Source organism: Esox lucius, chromosome 1, assembly GCF_011004845.1.
Source record: "Esox lucius isolate fEsoLuc1 chromosome 1, fEsoLuc1.pri, whole genome shotgun sequence".
Classification (NCBI taxonomy): domain Eukaryota; kingdom Metazoa; phylum Chordata; class Actinopteri; order Esociformes; family Esocidae; genus Esox; species Esox lucius.
The window spans coordinates 25874848-25901525 of record NC_047569.1 but is presented as its reverse complement, the minus strand read 5'-3'; the positions used below and the strand labels follow the sequence as shown (position 1 = coordinate 25901525).

At 43.4% G+C, this 26678-nt stretch overlaps 1 protein-coding gene across 5 annotated transcripts in view; it reads left to right on the top strand.

Annotated features, from left to right (window-relative positions):
- The window catches only part of stard13b (StAR-related lipid transfer (START) domain containing 13b), an 81530-nt gene that overhangs the window by 28701 nt on the left and 26151 nt on the right, over nt 1–26678 (top strand). Inside the window, exon 1 of one of the 5 annotated variants that reach the window (XM_010870311.4) lies at nt 10651–11106. The exons of 1 other annotated variant lie outside the window; for it this stretch is intronic. In XM_010870311.4, the coding sequence (XP_010868613.2) occupies nt 10983–11106 (124 nt within the window). In that variant the 5' untranslated portion in view covers nt 10651–10982. Of the gene's footprint in view, nt 1–10650; nt 11107–17245; nt 17670–24534; nt 24631–26678 lie in introns of those variants that run through there. 3 more of the 5 variants (XM_010870305.4, XM_020049602.2, XM_020049597.2) reach the window with 3 other exon arrangements.

Below are 26678 nucleotides of genomic sequence, written 5' to 3'. Positions count from 1 at the left end.
CGTGATGTTGCCGTTGTGGCAGCTGGGGGATTATGGGGCATTTTAGTCTCAGGTTCCGCTCTCACTTGGTGTGCTGGTGGTGGGGGAATGTACAGGAGACCCTGTTCACATTCCATCACTCGCCCTTCTAGGTCTGGCTGCTGTGGGGTCTGGTTGGGATTTATGATGTGCTCTTAACATGCAACTTTACAGCTCTGCGGCTGATCGTCACTCATGCCGAAGTAATCATAGACCTGGACTGACTGATCAGAGCGACAGCATGCTAACCTGAGAGTAATTGATGTAAATCCATGGACTTTGTATGGTGTTTACTTAAGATACTAAGATACTTCCGTCCATGGGGCTCTGTAGTGATAGAGTGGGGTTGCAGTATCTCTGTTTTACCGGCATACAATTTATTACCCACTAGATTCTCCAGTTTTTAGCAGCATATCTGGCTGAAATAAACCAGACCAAAACTGCTGTCAAAGTCAATCTGACGTAGTTGGAATCACTAACACTAAGAGAACCGTAGCTAACTGAGCGTCTGCTTGTAATAGAAACACAGGTCTACATCCCACATGGCTCCCTAATTCCGATATAGTGCCCTTGTTTCAACCAGAGCTCTAATGAAAAGTAGAGCAAAATGCAAGGAATAGGGATTGATTTAGGGAAGTACACAGTATAGTCAGGATAATAACCATGCCGATGGTGATGCTTTAAAGAGATGAAGCTGCCTCTGGTATTCTCTAAGTATTTTACAGTGGTACAGTATGATGTCATGTTATTGGACCAGATGGTCTGTCAAATCAATGTGTGCGTCCCAAATGGCACCTTATTTCTTTTGTAGTGCATTCCTTTTGATAGGGCCTTGTTCAAATGTAGCACACTATAAAGGGAATAGGACGCCATTAGGAGAGCGCAGGCCTTCAGCATAGCACAAGTCATCATATCTTGTAGTTTAATGCTATCCCTGAAACCTTCCATGCATCCATTTTTAGAATGATATCTCTGTATGAAGCCAGAGAAGCATCATAAATAATGGGGAAACTGCACACCGCAATTATAAGTTTGTCATCAATTTCTTTTAACCAACCAGCGAGTAGAAAAAATAATTGACTTCAAGATGCAGAGAACATCTACACTGCCATTGGTAGTTACCGAACTCCATCACTGCCCGCTCACTGGAAATTAGCATAAAGTTGAACATTTCTCAACTCTCAACTGTCGGTGTCACTGGGAGATTTTGTCTCAGAGTGTAGCTCCGCCCACTGTCGCCATGAGTTGCAGGCTCTAGTTGGAAATGTATGAGGGTGTGCCTTTTTGTAGCTCTATCGAGCGGACAGTGGGCTGTTTGAAACCTTAATATTTTACCCCAATTTTCGGCTCTCCCCGTTTCGTACTGTCTATTTTGAGATTATGACCTTGCCTTGTTGCAACAACTTCACAGCAGATGCAGGAGATTTGAAGATTTGTTTCTTCCATGCATACCTCACCAAGCTGTTCTGATTCTTATCGGATTGCTCGCTCAACTGTGACGTTATTGCTGGTACACAGGTGTTTGAAAGGAACACAATTCCACAGAATACAACCAAGATTTAGGTTCTCCTGGCCAAAATGACTCCGTTGTACGGCTGGACAGTAACGTAAACCACTCGGCACTCTGGGGCATGGATGCTTTCTCCTCATGTTCAGAAGAAACTCCAAGGATGAGGAGAGGAGAGTGGTAGGAAGAGGAAGAATGACAGAGATGGAGCAAGGCGAGAGTCAATGCACAGTCCAAGCACAGGGATTACACCCAGCCAACGTGCTGTTCAGGCATGGCCTGTGACCTGCTTTGTTATGTTAAACATCACCTTGGCTGACTTGCTGTCTCAGAGTGAGGGGATGGGAAACTGCAGTGCCCTACAACTGTCCATCACTGTTCTTATACCACACACACACACACACATGCATGCACACACAGACACAGAAGGAGAGGAAGACAGATATCCTCTCTGAATACATCCTCTTATCTGTGTTGTTCTTATTCTGTGGTTCTGTGAGAACCAAAGGAAGAACTATGTGGAAAAGATTCATTCGTTTAATAAGACACTGAGTCAGAAGGCTCCATTGGGTTAATAAGACACTGAGTTCCTCTCACCTCTCTGTGGAATGACTCCAGGGGAAAGCATCCAAGAACTTGGCTGACCTCCCTCTCTAAGAAAAAGGACACATCTTTAAGACTCTTTGTAAAACTGAACAAGGGCTTTCTTATTTATTTGAGAGATTTTCTTTAGACAGTTTTCACTCTCCCGTGGTGCCTTGTTTTAAAAAAGGTATTGAGTTGTCTTTCTATTGACTCTAAAGTCATGTTACTGGTTATTAAGCATATGGGAGTACTTATCATCATGACTACAAATCTAACATCATATTAGCATTTACTTCAGCAAGGCGCAAGGGGTTGTGGGAACAGTTCTAATGCGTTTTACGTTTTTGTCAGGATGTTCATTGTCTTTGAAATAGCAATATAAATTGCTGCCCAGGTGATGCTCCACTGCCTGTTATCACTCCAGTCCAGTCTCAGGGACATCATCCAGTAGATTTGTCAGTCTATCATTCTTAGACACAGCTCTGTGTCTTCAGAGGTATAGTACATTGCTCTTGGCTACTCTCCCAAACCTAGGCCCCTTCTCTCTCTTTCTCTCTCTCTCTTTCTTTCTCTCTCTCTCTCTCTCTCTCTCTTCCTCTCCCACCATCTCTCTCCAGTCTCTTTCTTTCCCGTCTGTCCCACTCTCCATCTTTCTCCAATATCTCTTACTCTTATACCCTCAACCCTTCTTTCTTCCCTAACCCTCTCTTTTCCCTTTCACTCTTTCTTCAGCCAGCTGGGTGTCTGCCAGTGGCCTTAGACAGCTGCAGCTTCTCTGCTCGTCTAGCAGAATGCTCCCAGGCTGTCACACATACACACATGCACACACACGTGCACAAACGCACGCACACAAACACATTCACGCACACACTTACATTTAAGTAGTTTAGCGGAGACCGTGCATACATTTTCACCAATGAGCATGTAGAACACAGACAGTATGTTACCGATAGTGTGTTTCTGATCCAGTCTGTGTTGGTGGTCAGTCGGTTGGTTAGCAGGTCAGAGAGGGGACCTTCCCCCTCAGAGTCCTATGGAGAGTGGAACAGGCCAGGACTACAGAATACGGGACCATTTCAGATGCCACCACAACGTTATGGAGACCTGGATGACGCCTCACCTGGGTAGATGAAACGTGGTTGCTATAGCAGAATGGGTCAGTGAAGATGACAACATGGTGGTTAGAGGGTGCACTATTTGTTTTTTTGGAGGGGTGCGTTATCCATTTAGCAACCAAAATACTATAATAAACAGCAGGTCTGGACTGTTTTGATGTGTCAGAAGTGGCTACTCTCAAAGCTCAGACCTCGAAAATAGAACTCCTGGAAAAACCTGTTTCTATGTCATTATACTGTTTTTCATGGTTAGTCACTATACCCTCCCCTCATTGGCCAGCATGGTCCAATCTATGACATAATACATTATATTTACTAGCCAGTCATCATGTGTAGCTGTTTAAAGGGCTCCGGGCCTGACCAGAGCATGAAACATTCCACACGGTGAAGGATGGAAAATACCTTGTGGTTTCCTGAGTCCATGGACCAGCCTGACTCTTTGATAGAAGACAAAACAGTCTTAGGTTTAAAAAAGACTTATGAATACTGTCCTTCGGCTCTTCTGAATAAACAGCCTCTAGGTTTGGGAGAAGATGTGAGTAACTAGGCCTGTTATTTTTTAATCTTTCCTAATTAGTAAGGTTGTGTATCATCTAAAATACCACACATTACTTTTGATGCTTACTGAATGAAACCATGAGCATGGCCAGGAAATCCCCATCATTAGAATATAAATCCATCCTGTAGTTTGATTGGACCATAGCGAATGATTTGTCCAATGCTGCCAGGTGGAGGCAGAGGCCAATGGATATGGTCCAAATGGCACCACCCTTTTCCCTATGGTCCCAGGGGAAAAGCAGTGAAATATGTAGGGAATATAGGGTACCATTTGGGACACATTCAGGGAGAAAGGGGTTTAGTCAAATCTAATTAGGCAAGACGGCTAACACTCCAGGACTGGGTCACAAATGGAGCTGTTTTACTTATGCATTGTGGTGTAAAACTTTAAGGCTCTGAGAAAAAGTAGTACACTACATAGGGAATACTACATAATAGTGTGCCATTTGTGATGGAACGTAGGACTTTGTTCTGCTCTGCTTAGGGACATGCCTCCATTGACAGCATGACTGCCTTCATTCCTTTTGAGTATAGTTGTGAGGAAGCATAAGAAACAGCTTCCATTTACAAGAGGTTGTGTCTTAGGGCAGTGTAGCTCCACTGATTTACACTGGATTAAATTATGTGACGCAGTGTTTAAAGGGCACTCGATAGAGAGATGCGGGTGGAGGGTGTAAAGGAATGCATAAGACAGAGCAATGTCTGAGCGAGTGGAGCCGAGAGAAGTGGGGTAAACTTTAAGGTGGTTCCTTTGGTAAGACACATTGTGGTACGTGCTCTCACCACATGGTCAACCTGAACACAAAATAATGTATTCTAAAGGCCCTAGTCTATAATCACGGCTTGACCGTGTCTACACTGATCTACCTCTAGCCAACTGTGAACGGTTGAGGGGCAACCACACAAAACCCAGGCAGGACGAGTGGGAAATAAACAAGACTTTACACAACGGGACAGTTTCTGGTGTCTTCATCTCATACCAATCAAAGCTTTCCAAAAAAGAATAAGCCCACTTCTCATAAAACCAACATAAGTCCATAGAAAATGGCAACAACTCAGAAGATTATCCGAAGGTATAGCAGCTATGACTGAGACATCAGTAAATGTCAGGAGCTCGCAGAGAGAATAAATCCACAGATCACTAACCCTATGGTTTTAAGTCAAGAGAATCTGGGCAGACGTGGCTCTCCCATGGGAATCTGTAGCTGTCTCTCCCTCTCTCTCTCACTGCATGTAAACGTCTCCATTGTATCTGTCAGTTGTACAGTCTTCCCCTGAAAATACCCAGCCTGGCTTTTATGGATAGAGTCAATTATTTCTAAACCATGTGTGTCCGATTGTGCTCTACCCAAAATGACCACCTGTACTCGTCCGGCCCTGTACTTGTGCCCGTGGACTCATGACTGGTTGTATCCATGGGGGCTTGTGACACAGTAGGGGGCGTGACTGGGAGAGCTTTACTTCAGCAACACCAACTAATTACTGCATGGAGTGGCAGGTTTCCATACTTTGAGCTAACTGCTCTACGGCGTAGCTTTAGGCTTGTCCTACCACCCTTTTAATGTCAGCTGGCGGCTCCCTAAGGAATGGGTCAACAACCACTCTTTCCAACACATCATCTACTCCCCACTAGGTCTCTAAACAATTTTTTGTAGCATGAATTAAGCCAGTGAATTACTGTACCCCCCCCAAAAAAATATTTTGCACTGGTTAGAGTACCCCTGAATTACCCCCTGATGTTAATTTCACTAGTAAGCCTATGGTGTCATGAGTGTTTTCAAGTACCCCCTGTGGAGAGGCCAAGTATCCCCAGGGGTCCTAGTACCACTGGTTGGGAACCACTGAATTAAGCCATACAATTGGGCCCTAACCAGTTCTCCGATCAGGTATTGCTAACCATGAAATTTGGTAGCCCTCTCCATAGGCGAAAGCCAATACCTAGAGAACGTCTCTGCCAAGAGCCTGCTGTAATCTAACGCAGCCCTCTGTGCTGTGCCCAAAAGGAGGTGAGAAAATCTACTGGCCCAGTCTTCCACTGGCCACCTCTCCAGCATTTATCTGTAGAGGGTGAGAGTTGTCTAGCAGGGTGCAAGGTTAGCACACTGGAGGTGAAGCTGTATCTTGTTCAAAGGGTTGACTGTGGTGCATTTCTACACAGACCCGTACATGTCTCTGAGGTTTAATTGCCTCAAAGTCCCAGCGTCCAATATAGTGCATGGTGCACTGTTGGCTGGGGCAGGCGTGGGTGAATAGATAGCCCTAGTGGATTGCTGGTGTGTCCAGATGCTTCCTTTGTTTAGGCTGCCTTAGTCCACCACACTCAATGTTTCAATGTCTCAATGTTGCACCTGTCTAGCTGGGGTGTGATTGTATTACCATCTGTGTCATACAGAAGTGACTAGAAGTAGAAGAACTCTCTAACGCAATCTCCTGAAGGAGGGTGAGATGAAGCACGGAGGCCCAATCTAGTCACAATAAAGTTCTGGCCTGAATCAATGTGGACAGATCACATTGTGATTTCATCAGCTGAAAGCCGAGACTTGCAAACCCCTTATAAGCACATACTCCCGTGTACAGCTCTGGAAGAAGTTAAGAGACCGCTGCAACTTTTTCTTTCCTTTCCAAAAGAGTTGAAAAGGAAGGTTTTGAGTGAGGAACAGAAGCGTTCAGTTTGCAGTGGTCTCACTGTTCTGTTCCTCACTCAAAACCTTCCTTTTCAACTTTTTTGGAAAGGAAAGAAAAAGTTGCCGCTGTCTCTTAATTTTTTCCGGAGCTTTATATCTTACTTTGTTCCCCTCCTTCAAGGAACCAGGGTTCTAGACTTAAAGATTTCTATGATTCAGGCTAGATACTAGCTCCCACATTTGTTCCTGCTAGGCAAACATATGAAATCAACCCTTCAAAAACTGGTATCAATCCACTCCCCTTTCCTCGTCTCCACGGCCTGTTTCATTTTGTGAATGTGTGTGTGCATACATTTACAGTTTCTGTGTGTTTGTGCTAATAGAAGCCAGGTGCAGTAGACTTTAAATGTGTTCCCATGGATTCTTGTGGCTACCAGAGCCTTAACAGATCCAGGCTTGACAACATTACATGCTTTGTCATTCTCTTCTTGGTGGATAATGAAACAATAGTCATGTTAGCTTGGCTTGCCAGTTAGGTACACACTTTCTCTTCAGGCTATTTGATCCACAAGGCTGTTGACTGGTCATTCCTGGTTTTACAATCCTGAAAGTAACAGTAACTGTAGTGTAGCATAATCACCGTGGGAGTGTATATATGTGTGTGTGTGTGTGTGTGTGTGTGTATGTGTTTGTGTGTGTGTGAAAGAGAGACTAGGCCTTCTCTGGAGAACCCTGCTCCTAGTCTCTAACCCTAAACCCCATCTAAATGTCTTTGGAATATGCTCAGAAAATGTTCAGTGCATGGCTGGGGCTGACCGGTAAGTGTGGGTGGGGGGTGAGATGATGGTGTGAAGGGTTGAGGGTGTGTGTCTTGTTTTCGTTAGGTTGAGATCCTAATCCCTTTGACTATGGAGGAGGCGTGGCCTGGGACCTCATCATTCAATCACAAACAGAATCAGTTTTCTGACATCTGGGATTTTCCCACCACGCTGATTGGACAACATTCCGCACACACACAACCAAACAACCAACAATATAAACATGGTAAGCAATAAAGAAAGAGAGTGGAATATGAATAAAGTGAGACAGAACAGAATAAATAAAGTAGCTCCCTGAAATTTCTCAACAAGATGAGAAGTGATTTGAGCCCTGGCCTGTCCAAAACAAACCTACAGTGAGGGAAAAAAATATTTGATCCCCTGCTGATTTTGTATGTTTGCCAGAGACAGAATAACAACAAAAATATCCAGAAATTTACATTTTAATGTGTGAAATAAGTACTTGATCCCCTCTCAATCAGAAAGATTTCTGGCTCCCAGGTGTCTTTTATACAGGTAACGAACTGAGATTAGGAGCACACTCTTAAATCTCAGCTTGTTACCTGTATAAAAGACACATGCCCACAGAAGCAATCAATCAATCTGTTTCCAAACCCTCCACCATGGCCAAGACCAAAGAGCTGTCCAAGGAGGTCAGGGACAAGATTGTAGATCTACACAAGGCTGGAATGGTCTACAATTGCCAAGTAGCTTGGTGAGAAGGTGACAAAAGTTGGTGCGATTATTCGCAAATGGAAGAAACACAAAAGAACTGTCAATCTCCCCTGGTCTGTGGCTCCATGCAAGATCTCACCTCGTGGAGTTGCAATGATCATGAGAACGGTGAGGAATCAGCCCAGAACTACACAGGAGGATCTTGTCAATGATCTCAAGGCAGCTGGGACCATAGTCACCAAGAAAACAATTGGTAACACACTACGCCGTGAAGGACTGAAATCCTGCAGCGCCCGCCAGGTCCCCCTGCTCAAGAATGCACATGTACAGGCCCGTCTGAAGTTTGCCAATGAACATCTGAATGATTCAGAGGAGAACTGGGTGAACGTTTTGTGGTCAGATGAGACCAAAATCGAGCTCTTTGGCATCAACTCTACTCGCCGTGTTTGGAGGAGGAGGAATGCTGCCTATGACCCCAAGAACACCATCCCCACCGTCAAACATGGAGGTGGAAACATTATGCTTTGGGGGGGGTTCTGCTAAGGGGACAGGACAACTTCACCGCATCAAAGGGACGATGGACAGGGCCATGTGCCGTCAAATCTTGGGTGAGAACCTCCTTCCCTCAGCCAGGGCATTGAAAATGGGTCGTGGGTGGGTATTCCAGCATGACAATGACCCAAAACACACGGCCAAGGCAACAAATGAGTGGCTCAAGAAGAACCACTTTAAGGGCCTGGAGTGGCCTAGCCAGTCTGCAGACATTAATCCCATAGAGAATCTGTGGAGGGAGCTGAAGGTTTGAGTTACCAAACGTCAGCCTCGAAACCTTAATGACTTGGAGAAGATCTGCAAAGAGGAGTGGGTGAAAATCCCTCCTGAGATGTGTGCAACCCGGGTGGCCAACCACAAGAAACGTCAACAAGGGTTTTGCCACCAAGTACTAAGTCATGTTTTGCAGAGGGGTCGAATACGTATTTCACTCGTTAAAATGCAAATCAATTTATAACATTATTGACACGCGTTTTTCTGGATTTTATTTTTTTGTTCTTCTGTCTCTCACTGTTCAAATAAACCTACCATTAAAATTATAGACTGATCATTTCTTTGTCAGTGGGCGAACGTACAAAATCAGCAGGGGATCAGATACTTTTTTCCTCCACTGTACAGAGAGTTAGAGAGGAGAGGAGGAGAGTGAGGTGTAGACAGGAGATGCTTCTGATGATTGATATTTCCTTTCTGCATGTCACTGTCTAGTTTACCCCCCTTTGTGTCTGTGTGTCTTTCAAGTTGTCACAGTCTTGCCCTAATGTTTTACAGAGATAGCAACGGCCTATGTTCAGGGTGGTAGAGAGTCAGGGTCCATTCACCATGTGATTTGCGTGTGTGTTCCTGCTGGCAGCATTCTGCCCAACTTGAAAATAGCACCAAACACAGGCACATTGCATTGAATGGCTATTAGCCATTAGTAAGGAGAGCAATATTGCGTTTAGTCAGTAAGATACGGTATAGCCTTGAGCTGGCCCTGCATTGAGTTCTTCTCCAGGAAGGCATAGCCTGGTACTGACCCTGCAGTGTCAATCACAGGTTTTAACCCTACCAGAGTAAAGCAAGCAGAGCAATACCGGTCAGCAGTCAGCATCCTGCTGTAAATGATGTAATGTTATCCAAGAGGTAGACAAAGGGAAGTAGAGGGTGATCTGGAATAAGGGCTATACATTATTAAAACTGGTCGTTGTATGTTATACATCTGTCTTAAAGGGACTAGTGTATTACTGTATCATTTCCTACTGAGGCTCAGCTTGCTAACATTATAACTCTCAGAAACATTTTCAGACTGAAGAAACAAAAGATATGGATTCAACATATAGTTGGTGATAGGATGGATAGTTTGCTCAACATTTTCTCTGCAAACTCAGCAAACTCATAACCCTATCACTACTCAAAAGTATACATTGCATCAACCTACATGCCACTTGATGAAGAAAACTGAGTTATGCATCATTTGTCATTACATAATCTACATTCAATGAGTGTTTCTCAAACTATGGATTAATTTAATGAAACCTTAGTGTACTTTATTAATATACATTTTAGACCTAATAATAATGTTTCATATATAATACAAATGATGTCATGGACCTTCTGGTTGAGAATCTGTTTATTGTAATAACCCTCTTTAGGAAAAAAACTTGTTGATAGCGAGGAGCCAGTACAAACCCCGGAATGGTAGATAGAGTCCACAGACATTATGCCACACATGCACATGCCTTTGTTGACAATAAACTTTGTTTTCCAAACTTTTCTGTCCAGCTATCTGACTTCCTGCAACTAAAGGTTAAGCTAATATATAGCTCCTTTAGTTGTGGTGGAAGCTTGATTTGGAAGTAATATGACACTGACACAGAAAGTCACTCTGTGTGGTGTGATATTGACACAGCAATGTCATTGAAGCTTACCTTTCCTACTTCAGGGGGATTACATTTGAATTCTGATTACATTTTAATTCTGAAAGTTTTTCCTAGGTAACATAACAGCCTGCATATAATATGTAATTCTTAACATCGGTTTGATGGAACAAAAATGTTCCAGAAACATAGTTACTAATATTACCTAGTCTTGCCTGTTGTAGAAAATCCGAATGGCGAGTTGGAGGGAAGGAGGCAGGGAGGGAAGGGCTGACAGACAGAAAAAGGGAGAGGGAGGGTGAGCAAATCAAGTCTATCTGTTCTATGTGAACTGACCGTCACCGCGGTGGAAACTTCAAACAGGCACACATCTGGTCTTAGCTGTGTCCAGCATGGGAGACTATTGAAATTGTCGGTAGATTCAAGTTATACGGAGTCAGTCAAATTTCGTTAAACTGAAAGACACCGGCAGGATAAAAGACTAATTGCAAAAAGGAACATTTATCTGTTCTTCTGCAAAATGTATGATAAGTGGCTACTGTAGTATTTAAATTCGGCGACTGTAACTAGGTTAGAAGACGCTTCGCCGGGGTGGTGGATTGAGAGGAACAGCGGAATAACGGATTCATGAGGACCGGGATTTGTTTTTATTATGGTGGACTCGCGGATTTACTATGACATCTAAACGCAAATCGATGAAACTGAAGCTACGTCGGTGTTTCAGCGAGACCCTGCGGGACTCCACGTCGAAAGCCTGGGATCTACTTTGGAAAAATGTTAGGGAGCGAAGACTCGCAGGTCAGTCTTCAAAAAGTAGAGTAATATTTACATTGTATTTATTGTACGACTATATTTATTGTACGCATTTTACGCATGTACGCATTTAATTTAGTTTGATTAATGCTTTTCTAAAGATTACAGTAATTATTCCCTACATTATTATTTATTAAAAGGAGCAAGTAAGCTATACTAGGATCGCAAATTAATCCCAGAATGCTAAATTTATTATCGTTTTTAATCACAATCAATATATGTAAATATTTTTCTCAGTACCAAAACCGAGCAGTCTTTTGCATTATTTAGTTTGTTATATGCATGTAGACTACATGAGGTTTAAAACGATGGTTTGGGACTAGACCGTCACTGCTGTTGTAGGCTATTCCCTGGATTTGTTTGTCTCGTAATTCTAGTCTGCATATTATGCATCCCAGAGATAACTCTTTTTATTCATTATACGCACTCTTGTCCTTACATAGTGTACTTGAGTGTCTGGTCAAAGGTTGTGGACCGAATAGGTTGTAATTTGAGACAGACACACTAATAGATATTTCCTTCAGGTACCTTCATGTAGGATATTTGAAGGAAATGTTTGCTAATATGAATGGTGTTTTTCTGAGGTTCTTGTTGAAACATGGTCTGCGCGTGTGGAGTGCGCAGTGCACCACTAGGTGGAGCCAGGTAAATAAGCATCCAAACAGCCGAACAGGCCTGAGGGCTCTATGACACATCGTTGAGGGATTCTGTTCTCCAGCTGGGTTCATTTATAATTTTAGTATTATTTGATGGTATGATGCTAAATGGAAGTTCGGATATAGCCCTAGAAGATTCTTGGTAAATAAGGTGTCAGTACTATTCCTATGGGGACTAGGGTCCGGTTTCCCAGAAGGAGACTAGTCAGGAACTACAGCATGCCATGGAGAGCCCCACTGAGTTTTGAATTAGTCCAGGCCTAGGCTGGGTTGTTTGGAACCTTGACTCATTATTCCAACATTGTATCATATATACAGAATGTATTGCATCTGGCAGCCTCTCATTAGCCCCATTACCAGCCTCTATTACCAGCCTCTATTACCAACCTTGGCCTGCAGTCTGTTTATAAGCTCACCAAACAATGAGGGGCCATATATGGGCTGGGTTGGATATGCTCACTGTCTGCCGTGTGTGTATGTGTGTATGTGTGTTTGTGTGTGTGTGTGTGTGTGTGTGTGCGCATGTGCACAGGTTATACAGGGACCAGAAATCCCCACGTGGATAGCTAAACAAGGAAAATCTGACCTCATGGGCATTTCAATGGTATCCATTAGGAAAAAGACTATTCACAGCTTGGTGGTTTAGTTAAAAGAATACATTCGGGTCTGTATTTAAAATTAGGGTATACAGGTAATGGTCATAAAATTAGAATATCATCGAAAAGTTGATTTATATCAGTAATTCCATTCAAAAAGTGAAACTTTTGAAATATTTTATTCATTTATTGCACACAGACTGATATATTTAAAATATGTATTTCTTTTAATTGTGATGATTATAACAGACAACTAATGAAAATCCTAAATTCAGTATCTCAGAAAATTAGAATATTACTTAAGACAAATACAAAAAAAAGATTTTTAGAAATGTTGGCCAATTGAAAAGTATGAACATGAAAAGTATGAGCATGTACAGCACTCAATACTTAGTTGGGGCTCCTTTTGCCTGAATTACTGCAGCAATGCGGCGTGGCATGGAGTCGATCAGTTTGTGGCACTGCTCAGGTGTTATGAGAGCCCAGGTTGCTCTGATAGTGGCCTTCAGCTCTTCTGCATTGTTGGGTCTGGCGTATCGCATCTTCCTCTTCACAATACCCCATAGATTTTCTCTAGGGTTAAGGTCAGGTCAGTTTGCTGGCCAATTAAGAACAGGGATACCATGGTCCTTAAACCAGGTACTAGTAGCTTTGGCACTGTGTGCAGGTGCCAAGTCCTGTTGGAAAATGAAATCTGCATCTCCATAAAGTTGGTCAGCAGCAGGAAGCATGAAGTGCTCTAAAACTTCCTGGTAGATGGCTCCGTTGACCTTGGACCTCAGAAAACACAGTGGACCAACACCAGCAGATGACATTGCACCCCAAACCATCACTGACTGTGGAAACTTTACACTGGACTTCAAGCAACGTGGATTCTGTGCCTCTCCTCTCTTCCTCCAGACTCTGGGACCTTGATTTCCAAAGGAAATGCAAAATTTACTTTCATCAGAAAACATAACTTTGGACTACTCAGCAGCAGTCCAGTCCTTTTTGTCTTTAGCCCAGGCGAGACACTTCTGACGCTGTGTCTTGTTCAAGAGTGGCTTGACACAAGGAATGCGACAGCTGAAACCCATGTCTTGCATACGTCTGTGCGTGGTGGTTCTTGAAGCACTGACTCCAGCTGCAGTCCACTCTTTGTGAATCTCCCCCACATTTTTGAATGGGTTTTGTTTCACAATCCTCTCCAGGGTGCGGTTATCCCTATTGCTTGTACACTTTTTTCTACCACATCTTTTCTTTCCCTTCGCCTCTCTATTAATGTGCTTGGACACAGCTCTGTGAACAGCCAGCCTCTTTAGCAATGACCTATTGTTTCTTGCCCTCCTTGTGCAAGGTGTCAATGGTCGTCTTTTGGACAGCTGTCAAGTCAGCAGTCATCCCCATGATTGTGTAGCCTACAGAACTAGAATGAGAGACCATTTAAATGCCTTTGCAGGTGTTTTGTGTTAATTAGCTGATTAGAGTGTGGCACCAGGTGTCTTCAATATTGAACCTTTTCACAATATTCAAATTTTCTGAGATACTGAATTTGGGGTTTTCATTAGTTGTCAGTTATAATCATCAAAATTAAAAGAAATAAACACTTGAAATATATCAGTCTGTGTGCAATGAATGAATATAATATACAAGTTTAACTTTTTGAATGGAATTACTGACATAAATCAACTTTTTGATGATATATTTTACGACCAGCACCTGTAGTGTTAGGACTTAGGTTTAGGACTTAGGTTTAAGGTAATAATAGTTTTTAGAATTATGGTTAGGAAAACTGGAATAATTATTTTGGGGTTCTGACAAGGATAGTGATATTTAAACAGTATGCATGCATGTGTGTGTCTGTGAGTTTGATGGCATATGGCTGGCCACAGGTCTACTGTTGTTAACTGACCTAATGAGAGACCAAAGTTGAATTAGTCACACGCACTATAGCAGATCTTGTTAAAGGTGTGGGGAAATGCTTCTGTTCCAACCTCTAAAAGAAGGATGAGAACAATGAAGTGTACTATGTAGCAAATAGGGTACAACTGGAGAAGCAGTCCATGTTTTTCCTCAATATATGAATACATCTTGTTGCGTTGATCCAGTAGTTTAGTAGAGTGGTGCTAATCCCACTTACATTTGTCTTCTGTTTGAGTACCAGCAAGGTCTGTTCATAGCGAGCTCTGGTTTTGTTAGAGCAATAATTCACCCGCATCCATTACCTAAAAAAAACATTTCAATTTCCTATAATCCAGCCACATGAGAATAAGTTGCTGACGCTGAGGGTCACTGAGGTACACTTATTTCTGAGGAGGCAGCTGCTTTAGAACACATGGTTGGCACGAAGAAGACCCTCCCAGCCAACAATGCAGTCTTCAAGTGAAAGCACCTGCTGCTCCACAGTTGTGTGTATCTTCGGCTGTCTCACTTTGAAATCCCCTCACTTCTCAGAGTCAACGAGGACACTCCTATCTCAGCCAAGCCTCAGTCCCAGTCAAACAGGATAGGTATGGGATTCATCAGTCTTCCTGAGGTTTACCAGGAGCGGAGCCAGACCAAAGCTAGACCCATGCAGGGCTACCAGTGTCTCTCACACCACATGTCAAAGAGCTAAACATTTACCCAGCTGCCTCTGGTGTCTGATTAGCCATGGTTACAAACCCTGTTGTACAACCTCCAACCCTGGTTCCAGAACTACTCCCCGGACAGGAATAGGAAATATTAACAATGTAGTGGGACATCTTATCTCTGAATTGAGTTTGGTTTGAGTTGGCAGACCTTGCTGGCTGCATTGCTTGTCGTGAATTGACATAGTAGGGCAAAAATGGCAAGTTTGGACAAGTTTGATTAGGTCTACAGCTGCACCAAGCACCGCATAGTGCCTGACACACAACACCCCCGTACAGTACCTCAGACAGACACTCAGAGTAGGCCAGCCACCTAACCCCAGATAGACATCCACCCCCACACCTTCCAGGAACTGACACCCATGGTGTTTGTGTTTGTGTGTATGTGTGTGTGCGTTTGTGTGATTAACAGTAGAGTCAACACATGACATGATTTGCACAATGTCACAGCACCACCCAATATCTGAACAAACAGCAAACAGCTTATCCACAGTATCACGCTGTAACAGCTCCTAATGTGTGTGTGAGTGTATTTTGGAGTGTGTGAGTGTGTGTGTGTGTGTGTGTAAGAGCTGGCGGTGAATAGTGGTCTTTGTTGCCCGGGGAGGGTCTTGCCAGCCAGAGGGACTGCAGAGGCACAGGAGCTGTTTGACTGTTGCTCTGCATTCCAAAGGCACCACCCTATTCCCTATATAGTACACTACATTTGAACAGAGCCCTATTGGGAACAGGGTGCCATTTGGCAGGCACCCTTTGACTATTTAGCTTAGTGACGTGCCCACCGGCAGCCCCCATCCCACTCCTCGCCCTGTCCTGCTGCAATGAGACACAGGTCGGCTGTGTTGAGTGTGTCACTACCAGAACGGCCGGCTGTGACTGGCAGGAGGAGGGCCTGGTCTTTCTGCTCTATTTTAAGTTAGAATAATGACTTCTGTTATTCCATCCAGTTCCAGACTCAACACTAAAGAAAGGTTATCCAGTTCTCAAGATGCAGTTCTTGTACTTGGCGTTTGGCAGTGTGTCTCAATTCTCCAGTAACATCTGTGTTGTGGTGGCATAGACAATGATAGTGGTTGGTGTCAGGTAGGGGGGCTACCAGAAACAGGTATGGTTTCTTCTTTCTGAATTGGGAGTTGGTCTCTGTGAGTTAGTCTGAACCAATGCAAAGGGGTAATGTAAGTCGGTGCATTAAGTAACCTTTCATAAACCCATAAACATTGAAGAAATAACCACAAAACAGTATAGTATCCTTATAGTACGTTCATTCAAAAATAAACGTTACAATTATGATAGCATAACACGTCTCAATGCATTTGTTTACCTAATAATATCAGTAAAAAGGATTGTTCACATGGTAAATCTCCCGCACCTTATGTCATAAAAACTGTCTAGGCTGGAAAACTGAACTTTGGTCACAATGTTCCTTCACAAAGTGAAGCGTGGAAAAAAGCCAGTGAATTAAACACACACCTGGTTCCCACAACTACCTTATTATCAAGCCAAATATTTTGACATGACAATTTCATAAGGAATTAGTAAGAAAGTAGAAACAATATGGCACCCAGGTTGTCGCGGTTGGTCTGTTTTGAGGAAAGCATATTTAGGTTTGTATAAACAAGCTGTGTAGTTTTCTGGTCATATTGATTGTAATACAGGTGTTTGGGCACAATGGCACCTTCTTGACAAGGTGCCACAACCTTCCTGTCCTCCTGTGAATGGAAAGAATCTGTGAATGGTGTCAGAATAGGTGAGTGGAGAGTGGATGGGAGAGGCGGAGTAGGGAGGCAGCTTGGGTATGGAGAGGGGGGTTGTTTTCGAATGGTGGGGGTTGGTAGGAGAGAATGTCCTTCTTATCGTTCCTCTACTGTTTTTCACTCTTTCCATTATTTTTCCTCAGCGTTCTCTGAGTCCATTTGTCAGGGTGCTGAAGTGGATCAGAGACTCCGTTGTTTCCATGGTACTTTTGTGGTGTTACAGCAGAGGCTTGTTTTGGGCCGGTCCTAACAGCCCCCATGTCCTCCTCCTCCTATTCTCTCTGTACTTACTCAGTTCACAGGCATTCTTCTTGTATTTATATTTCCCTCCAGACTGGTGTTGCACACAGTCAAGTCAATTCCTCTCCTTGGATTGAGCTCAGCAAGGTGGGCAGTAGCCTACTCAAAGTTAATGCTCTACTATTGGCTGCTGCCTGGTCACCTGACTTTGCCTCTCAGCTCTCCTCCCCTTTCAGTTCACACTGGGCAGCTTGCGCCTGGATGTGAAGCCTTCTGCTGCTGAATCCTGTCGAGGGAGTTAGTTTATTGGTCACGATTGTAGGCCCTTTAGTTAGGCCTAGGTAGTGTGTGGAGTGGGTTTCTGGGTATTGAGGTTCTGTGCTGTAGTAGTAGTAGTAGTAGTAGTAGTAGTTGTAGTAGTTGTAGTAGTTTGGAGTAGTAGTAGTAGTTTGGAGTAGTAGTAGCAGGTAGTAGTCATGTACAGGCATCTGTCTGACAGAGACTCAGAGTCCCATGGGCCAGGCAGTGAGGGTTTAGGCAGTAGTATGACACAGGACAGCCAGGACTGTTTGGGCAGTATGACCCCAGAGAGCCAGGACATCTACCTGAGAATGGACCACCACCGCCGTCGCTCTGGATACCGCTTGGGACGGATCATCGCCCGGCAACAGCTGCTCAAGAGGATAGCTGGAGGTAGGAGATGGAGTGGTAGCTCTCCCTGCATGCTTATATTGAGTCTACAGGATCATTAAAGTGGACGTAACACTCTGGAATAGATCACAGGACCGGATACTGGTTATCTTTATGAAACAACCATTTTAAATGACAATCGGTTCTCGGTTGACCCAACTGGTTAAGAGAAAATAGAGTAGAAATCTAAATGCTAGGATGGTGGGGACGTGCAAATACCTCTGAAGACGTTATGATTGTGGATTTTGAAAATAGGAGAGCTGGAATGACCTTGTGAAAGTGAGTTCTTGTCTTAAATTAAAAGTCAGAAAGGTGGCCTGTCAACGAATAGGCATACGGTTTGATCCAGCCCTGCCCTGCTAGTGTGTACAAGGACGTAAGTGCCGTCGGCCAGTCTGGGATTGTGTGAGCTGTGTGTATGTCAGGTTGCTATTGGCTGTCACTCAAGACTGTGGTGTTCCTTAACATTATAACACATTCCCCACATGAGGGCTGATTGCTGCTGTGCTAGACTGGGACAGGACCATGTTTCTACATTCCGGACCAACTTGGTTCTCGGCATAAAAATCCATTTCAGTTAACCAGAACACAGCGACTGTGTAATTTGGTTTGTTTGCTTCTGAACTTGATGCAAGACTAAGACGACCGTGAGCGTGACAGGAAACCCTTATCAGCACCACTTGAACCTCAAGGCTGACTTAGCAATACAGCAGAGGATCTTAACAAACAGTTTACCAACAAGACGTGTGAGTAGATGACTTCCCTAATGAGTTCCCTGGCAACAGTCAGGAGTTTATTAGGATCATAAATATGAAACACAGACTTGACTTCTGGTCTGATACTCTGCTTCCATTGGCAGCTGACAGCCTGGTGTCCACTTCTATAAGTGATCCACTTCTACAATGTGTTTAGGAGCTCAGAGAATCTCCCGCCACCATGTGATTGTATGTACCTGGGTGTGTGTGCTTTTCTGCCCAGCAGCCAGGTCTGTCATTTGGATTCCCTGTGTCTGTCCCAGAGGGCTGTGAAGGGCTTACCTGGGGGTGGTACAGGTCTGGGGGAAGGGTGGCACGCAGAACAACAAAGGCGATAAAGGAGGCACTCCCCTCCTCTCCCCTGCAGGTGTGTGAGGGAGGCCCTGGAACTGGATCAAAGCCTGGCTGCTTTTCCCCCCTGAGCAGAGCAGAGAGTTCCCTATCAGTCAACATTATAGCCTCAGCCAGAGTTTAGTCCCTTAGAACATTTAGTCTGGGTCCCTGGCAGGAGTCAGAACATTCACTGTCTGTTCTCACACTGAGATAGATTAGATAGCAGGCCTATCCAAGATCACACAGGAGTCAGTGGATTCATGTTTAGCAGGTTCTGAGGACAAACTGAGACTAGAGACACTGGAGTTATTGTTGTATGACTGACTGATGCATCAGGACCATGTGTTTCTGTTGAGGTATGTTTTGGTTTCACATGGAGCTATCATGATGATCTGGGATAGGGAAGAGGCGAGTAGAATAATTTGTCTGGATCTCAATGCTCAGGTAAAATGCATCTGTTGTATGCCATCTAATCAGCAATGTTGGTCTGTTTTGATGGCAGCAAAGAAATATGTTGTTGTGTTGGATCTGACTGACTTCCTTTAATCCTTGTATGACACATGGCTGTCCCAGTTGTAAAGGACACAAAAGGTTGTCTCTGTTTCTAAAATAACAGGTTTCATTTTGTGTTAAACACCTACTGTATTGTTACTGAACACAACACACAGAAGGCATTTACTTCCTTGACTCATGTTCTTCACTTGAAAATTACTTTGTCCTTTCTAAACTTTACACATTAATAGCTTATAACCTGCAGCCCATTACTTGCTCACCCGAAATACCTAAAAGGTATTTTTCTGTGGAGATTCCTAATTAATCTCTACTACGGAGTAGTGGCTGTAGTGGCTGTTTTCCAATATCTGCCAGGTTAATCCTGCGCCACGGAGTGGAAAAAAAGGAAGTAACCAGTCAGTCTCTGACAGGGTACTGCACTGACAGGGTACTGTAATGCAGGGTACTGTACTGACAGGGTACTGTAATGCAGGGTACAGTAATGCAGGGTACTGTACTGACAGGATACTGTACTGCAGGGTATTGCACTGACAGGGTACTGTACTGACAAGGTACTGTAATGCAGGGTACTGTACTGACAGGGTACAGTAATGCAGGGTACTGTACTGACAGGATACTGTACTGCAGGGTACTGCACTGACAGGGTACTGTACTGACAAGGTACTGTAATGCAGGGTACTGTACTGACAGGGTACTATAATGCAGGGTACTGTACTGATGGTACTGTAATGCAGGGTACTGTACTCACAGGGTACTGTAATGGAGGGTACTGTACTGACAAGGTACTGCACTGACAGGGTACTGTAATGCAGGGTAATGTACTGACAGGGTACTGTACTGACAGGATACTGTACTGCAGGGTACTGCACTGACAGGGTACTGTACTGACACGGTACTGTACTGCATCCCAAATGAGACCCCTAGACCCAATATAGGGCACTGCTTTTGAACAGGTTCCGTAGGGCTTGTCTCATATGGGACTGTCAGAGAAGAGGTCTGGATTCTATTCTAGAGGAATGTGTCTCTTTCCTGTCAATATTCCTGGAGACCTGGAGTCCAACTCTCTCTAGATTTACGTATAGAGCTTCTCTCTCTGCATCTGCTTCTCTGCTCTTAAGGCAGAGGAAAAAACCCACGCACTTCACACTAATTTAACTATATAGGCCCTCTGTGACCATTTCTCCGTTACATACATAGTCACACGCCCTCAGGCCCTCACCCGTGTGTTGTCTGCCCCTGCCTTACACACTGTCCCCTCTGTCCACAGTCAATGACCTATTCAGGCTGTCATGGAGAGACATTTCCTGCAACATTCTTGATTTTGCTTTCCTGAATTCCTTCAGTTACTCCATTCTGGTGGCTCAGTCTGACATATTTTATGTACTAACTCTAGGCTGCTTCGGGTTATGTTTTAATGTTTAGCTGCATTGAGCAGAGAGGAAGGAAGTCAGAAGATTGGCCAACTGCTCAGTCAGGGATAATATAACAGTCATGAGTTAAATGATAGATCTTTAGTGTTGATAATTGTTGGATTAGGTACATATGTATGTATGTACCTTAATATACTGCATGTCTATACTGTGGAATACTGAATTGCCTGGGTTGCGAAGACTGGATGATAAGGGGCTTTACACTGATAGAAGCCTACACCAAGACTAAAAGCTGGCATGCTGACACGCTGGTTTTCTTTGTGTCTTCAATCAGGGGTCTGTGTTAGAGACAGAAGGTCCCGTCCAGCCTGATCTCCTGGTTGACCCCTAGCCTAACTCTGCTGTGGCCCTTCCGAACGACCCTCTGACTCCCCTGTGAATCTCTGACCTTTGTTGCAGCCAGGGGCTCTGATGTGAAGAACATTAGTGCTCTCACTCTCTCTCTCTCAGGACCCAGGGCACTGATGGTCCCTCGTATATTGAAGGTGTCATAGTAGTACATGCTAGGAGCTATATAGTAGTACCTGCTAGCAGCTGAATAGTAGTGCATGCTAGCAGCTGTATAGTAATACATGCTAGCAGCTGTATAGTAGTACATGCTAGCAGCTGTATAGTAGTACATGCTAGCAGCTGTATAGTAGTACATGCTAGCAGCTGTATAGTAGTACATGCTAGCAGTATAGTAATAGCCCGGAATCCGTCATTCACTCATTCTCTTATCTGTCTCGGGACACTGTCATAACTAGCTGTGTGGACTGCACAGATTTTTTGTGTGAATGTTACATTAGTTATTGAGGATATTGTATACAGTAGATTGTATATCTAACATTTTTTATATCTAACCTACGAGCTAATAAGGCTGTAAAGTAAGATAAGAAATGTGCCTTTATGGAACTCAATGGAACTCATGCTTGCATAGCTAGCTAACTTGTTAAGTTAAAAGTTATAACGAAACTGCATAATACATTCACATAATTGCATCTCAAAATTATCACACTCTTCAGCTTGCCCGCTAGTGATGGCGAGTAGCTAGTTCGTACAACTTCGCAGGCGTTAAGTTGCCAGGCTGTATCTTTTTGCTGATCATGCTCTGGCACAAGTCAATAAAAATAAAGTTATATCTTCATTTTGTTTGGTTAAAAAAAACATTGCTTGCTAGCTTCAAAAGTTAGTAGTCAACCCCTAACCTTTTTTTAATAACATTTGCTTATAATAGCTACACGCATGAATGGGTATGGCTGTCAAACTGACAAGTTGGGTTTAATTTAGAATATAATAAACTCATCCCACCTTTCAGAATTCATCTAAAGCAAGGTTTAAATACAATGTGCATGAAGACAAGAATGGGGTTAACAGTTGTCACAATAGAAACAACTGGATACCGATATGAAAGGCAGTATTGATGCATTTCCTAATTTGACTTATCAAGTGTGGATGACTATACACTATAATTTGTCAGCCTAAAATCATCTGATCAAATACTTCCAATCAATCCATTTTACCGACCTGTAAAATGGGCATATGTAAATAGACTGTAAATGCCTCTGTTGTGTTCTTGGAGAGAGTACAATTACGTCAAACAACGTCTGCGCTTGCATTTGCAAGTCCTACCATCAACTGATTTCAGCAGTGGATTGAATGGAATGTTTTAGTGGAATGTTGGCATATCAGTAGTTAGTTATACGAATTAATAGACTCATTATTCCAAAACTGGGCTGGCTATCTAAAAAACATACAGTGCAGATTTATTTTTAAATGTAATCAATTTAACCTGTAGTATCACAGCACTGGTTGACCAACTGCCTGACAAAAATGGGTGACCTTTTATCCCATCATGATTCATCATTAATTCTATTGTTCAAATATGGAATTCCCACAGACAGTTTAGAACAATGTTTTATGTTCTTTAGTGATCAGACTATAAATCTATTGATGACCATATCACGTGTGCAGATGTCACGCTTAGATATCATATAGAGGAGCATGGTGCAGAATATGATTCTACGTTGTGCTTATCCTCACATGCCCATATGTCAAAGGTCAGGAGAAAGCCTATGACTGAGCTTGTTTTGTTCTACTCCTACTTAAAGATGCAATCTGTGATTTTTTTGCCACAATTGCCATTTCTGAGCTATAAAGGTTCCCATGAATGGTGTACTATGTCATGTTGGTGTATTATGTCAATTTGTGGTATAATCGTGATTTTACTTATGGATTATGCACATATAAACAGCATTACATATCCATTCCAAATGAGAGGTTTAAAAAAAATCCTTAGGCAAGCAAAGGAGTTGCCGAAGATACATCCTCAAATACCTGGCCATAGATACCAATAATTCTGGTTCTTCTATATCCAATGTGTCTAACCAGACAGTTGCAATATGCTGATCACAGCCAGTGTTATATAGTAGGCTAATGATTGGCTGCATACCTGACCTTCAGTGTAACGATGCACACAAGTCATATATTAACTGAATCAGGCAGGAAAACTCTCACTGTTCAGCTCAGTTCACAGGTCAGTCACATTCCTGAGGGGAAATGCTAATTAACAGTATAATTTCCCAGGTACAAGTGGCAATGATCACATAAATAATGATATACTAATACATGCATGCATTTGTGTGTTTGAAAATACACAGAGTGTTTCACAGCAGTTAGATTAAGAGGTTATTTGTTGTGTCTTTGGGGGATTCAGTAGCCAGTCATCACTATTTCACAAGGTTTCCTCAGGTTTCTGTTTTTGTTAGAACATCAATGTTCAACCTCTTTGCTGCCCTCATCTGGTTGCAGTTTGTAACTGCACCACTTAATTTAGGTGTCTGTCTTGTTACGTACCTAAAGTCACCTTAAGGCTAAGGATAGTTTTACAAGTTACAAGTTCACCAACAGAGACATTTATAATGTCCCCACAAGGTAAAATAGTTTTTTATGATAGATTTAGGTGTTAAAGGTTTAGGTAGAACCAAATTATTAAACCATGTTTATAGTTCCAACAAGGGTCGGGAAAAAGCATTTGTAGTCTGTGTGTGTGTGTGTGTGTGTGTGTGCATATGAGAGAGAGATAGCTAAGGTTCTGGTTCAGAATTAATCGTTTTGTCAGCAATTTATGATGACAACTTCCAGTTGTGCTTTTCAGCTCATGGAAAACCAAATGACAGTGTTTGCTAGCTATCAAAGACAGGGAAATTACAGCATAGAGTCTTAACATTATGACAGGGAAACAGTATGGCAAGGCACAAACATGACATTACCCTGTGTGTACAAACCTTGAATGTTGCTGAGGTAGACCCATGGCCAGCTCTAAAGCCTGACTGCACTGCACAGACAAAATAATGGGACTCAGAATGGAGAGTTATCTTTTTAGTTTCCAGCCTTTCAAAAACATATAGAAATCTGCCTATAAGTCTAGCTTGAGGCCCCATTTGAAGAGGGTAATGAAAGCTGTGGCTTTCCATTCCAGAGGGATCACAGACCATTGTACTGAGAGGCTGAATAGGCAGGTGATGGGGGCTGCAATGATAGAGGAAGATGGCTTTAAAAAGCAAAGGTCCAGATCACCCAGCCAGCAGATTTGTAAGGATCTCCATTTTGGAGCTCCTTCCAGAACCTCATTTACCGGAGCATAATTGCTGGTGGTTATTAGGGCTCTCAATCATTTAGGGTTTAACGGAGGTACAAGGTTTCTGTCCACAGAACTCCTAGAACCCAGCTGTGTTACAGACTACATTTTAGAGAAAGGGGGAGGAACAACTGATACATCCCACAGCCGAATGAGAGAACAGAAGGTAGGTGGGTTGAGAAAGGAGAGGGAGAGATACAATCAGTTAGACAGTAGTTGTGGAGGCAGGAGGAGCAGGAGGAGAACCAGGCGTTCGGTGGCAGGGATCTCTGCATCTGGACCCAGAGAACTATCAGCGCCAACAGGTACTTCAGGTACTTCCTGTACCGCCTGCCTAATACCGTGCCTCTCTGGACAGTGGGTATTAGACCTCTCGACACTCTCTGGTCTTAGACAGGTTTGTGAGTTTCTCTTTCTGTTATGGCTATAGAACACTGTCAATCGTGCAAGGTCCACCATGCATGTTGCCCCAAAATAATTTGGTTTGAATAATTAATGATATAAACTAAAATAATGTTTGAGGTTTGAGGTAACAAAATGAATATCAATTCATCAATCGAAATAGAAACTGTGTAGTAATAAAACTTTTTTTTTTATTCAAGTTTTGGATTGGGACTAGCTTGCTAATCAGCAATATGAATTTGAGTCAGGGACATTGGAAAACTCCCCAAAATTTGATGAGAGTGTATTTTTTGTGCAAACTAACAGCATGGAAATATACCACATTTTCAGCTTGTTGATGATCAAATGCTGCTCCTGGGCAAAATTTTCTGAACACCCCAGCTTTACAGGATAAAGTTCAGTTTGATTTAACTGCTCTCTGTCTCAGTCTGAAGACAAAAGTACACAGAAAGGCTGTGTTTGGTGTTGTCATTCTTATGAGAAAGAAAACTCCTGAGATAAGTGTAATAATTGACTAATCTGTTCTTATGTCACTTTTCTGTAATGTATAATTTGTCTGGTGTGATAGAGTTTCTGTCCTCAAACTTCTAAGGTCAACAACCAATACGTTGGATGCAGCACAAATTGACCCCTATTTACTAGTGCACTACACTTGACCAGAGCTCTATTGGCACCAAAAGGGTGCCATTTGGAATTGATGATCTGGTTCCTGGACAGAGTGGGGAGGTTTGGTGGTGGTACAGTGTGCGAGGAGAGGGTGACAGAAGTATGCCTTGATGAAATGAAAAGGGAAATCTCCCAAAGCCAGAGTTGATGTTTTTCTCTCCTTCACAAAGAGCCTCCAAGATGGCTGTCAAAACACTTTAGCATGTGTGGGAAAATGGCCCCATTCCAGCGCCTGGAAGTGTTTATGTAGAGCTCTGGGGAGAGGACTGGAGCTAGAGGCATGAGGAAGGACTGGAGCTGGGGCTAAAGCTTGACACTGATTGCTATATGTATTGTACAGAATGCAGGATAAAAAAGAATTTGTTCTATGTGGAGTTGCTGGTTGAGTGCTGCGGAGGTGTAAGTGGCTGGGAAAATGTAGAAGACACAGGGTATGTTCAGGTGTTTTCACAGCCCTGCTTGGGACTCTGAGGTTTCCTGGGACAGGCCTTTCTTCCAGGACTGGTTAAAGTATGAGTCATGTAGGTCAGATTTAGATCAGGGTAATACTATGGTCAGGAGTGGTGGTGGGGAAACATGAGCACTACAGTGTGAGACTCATCTCTCCCTGGAGTGCTTTAGGAGAAGTAAAGCTGGTGTACACCATACCCGTCTTCCCCCTGTAACAGCTCTGAGACCAGTCTTCCCTCTGTAACAGCTCTGAGACCAGTCTTCACTCTGTAACAGCTCTGAAACCAGTCTTCCATCTGTAACAGCTCTGAGACCAATGATTCCCTCTGTAACAGCTCTGAGACCAGTCTTCCATCTGTAACAGCTCTGAGACCAGTCTTCCCTCTGTAACAGCTCTGAGACCAGTCTTCCATCTGTAACAGCTCTGAGACCAGTCTTCCCTCTGTAACAGCTCTGAGACCAGACTTCCCTCTGTAACAGCTCTGAGACCATCTTCCCTCTGTAACAGCTCTGAGGCCAGTCTTCTCTCTGTAACAGCTCTGAGACCAGTCTTCCCTCTGTAACAGCTCTGAGACCATCTTCCCTCTGTAACAGCTCTGAGGCCAGTCTTCTCTCTGTAACAGCTCTGAGACCAGTCTTCCCTCTGTAACAGCTCTGAGACCATCTTCCCTCTGTAACAGCTCTGAGACCAGTCTTCCCTCTGTAACAGCTCTGAGACCAGACTTCCCTCTGTAACAGCTCTGAGACCATCTTCCCTCTGTAACAGCTCTGAGGCCAGTCTTCTCTCTGTAACAGCTCTGAGACCAGTCTTCCCTCTGTAACAGCTCTGAGGCCAGTCTTCCCT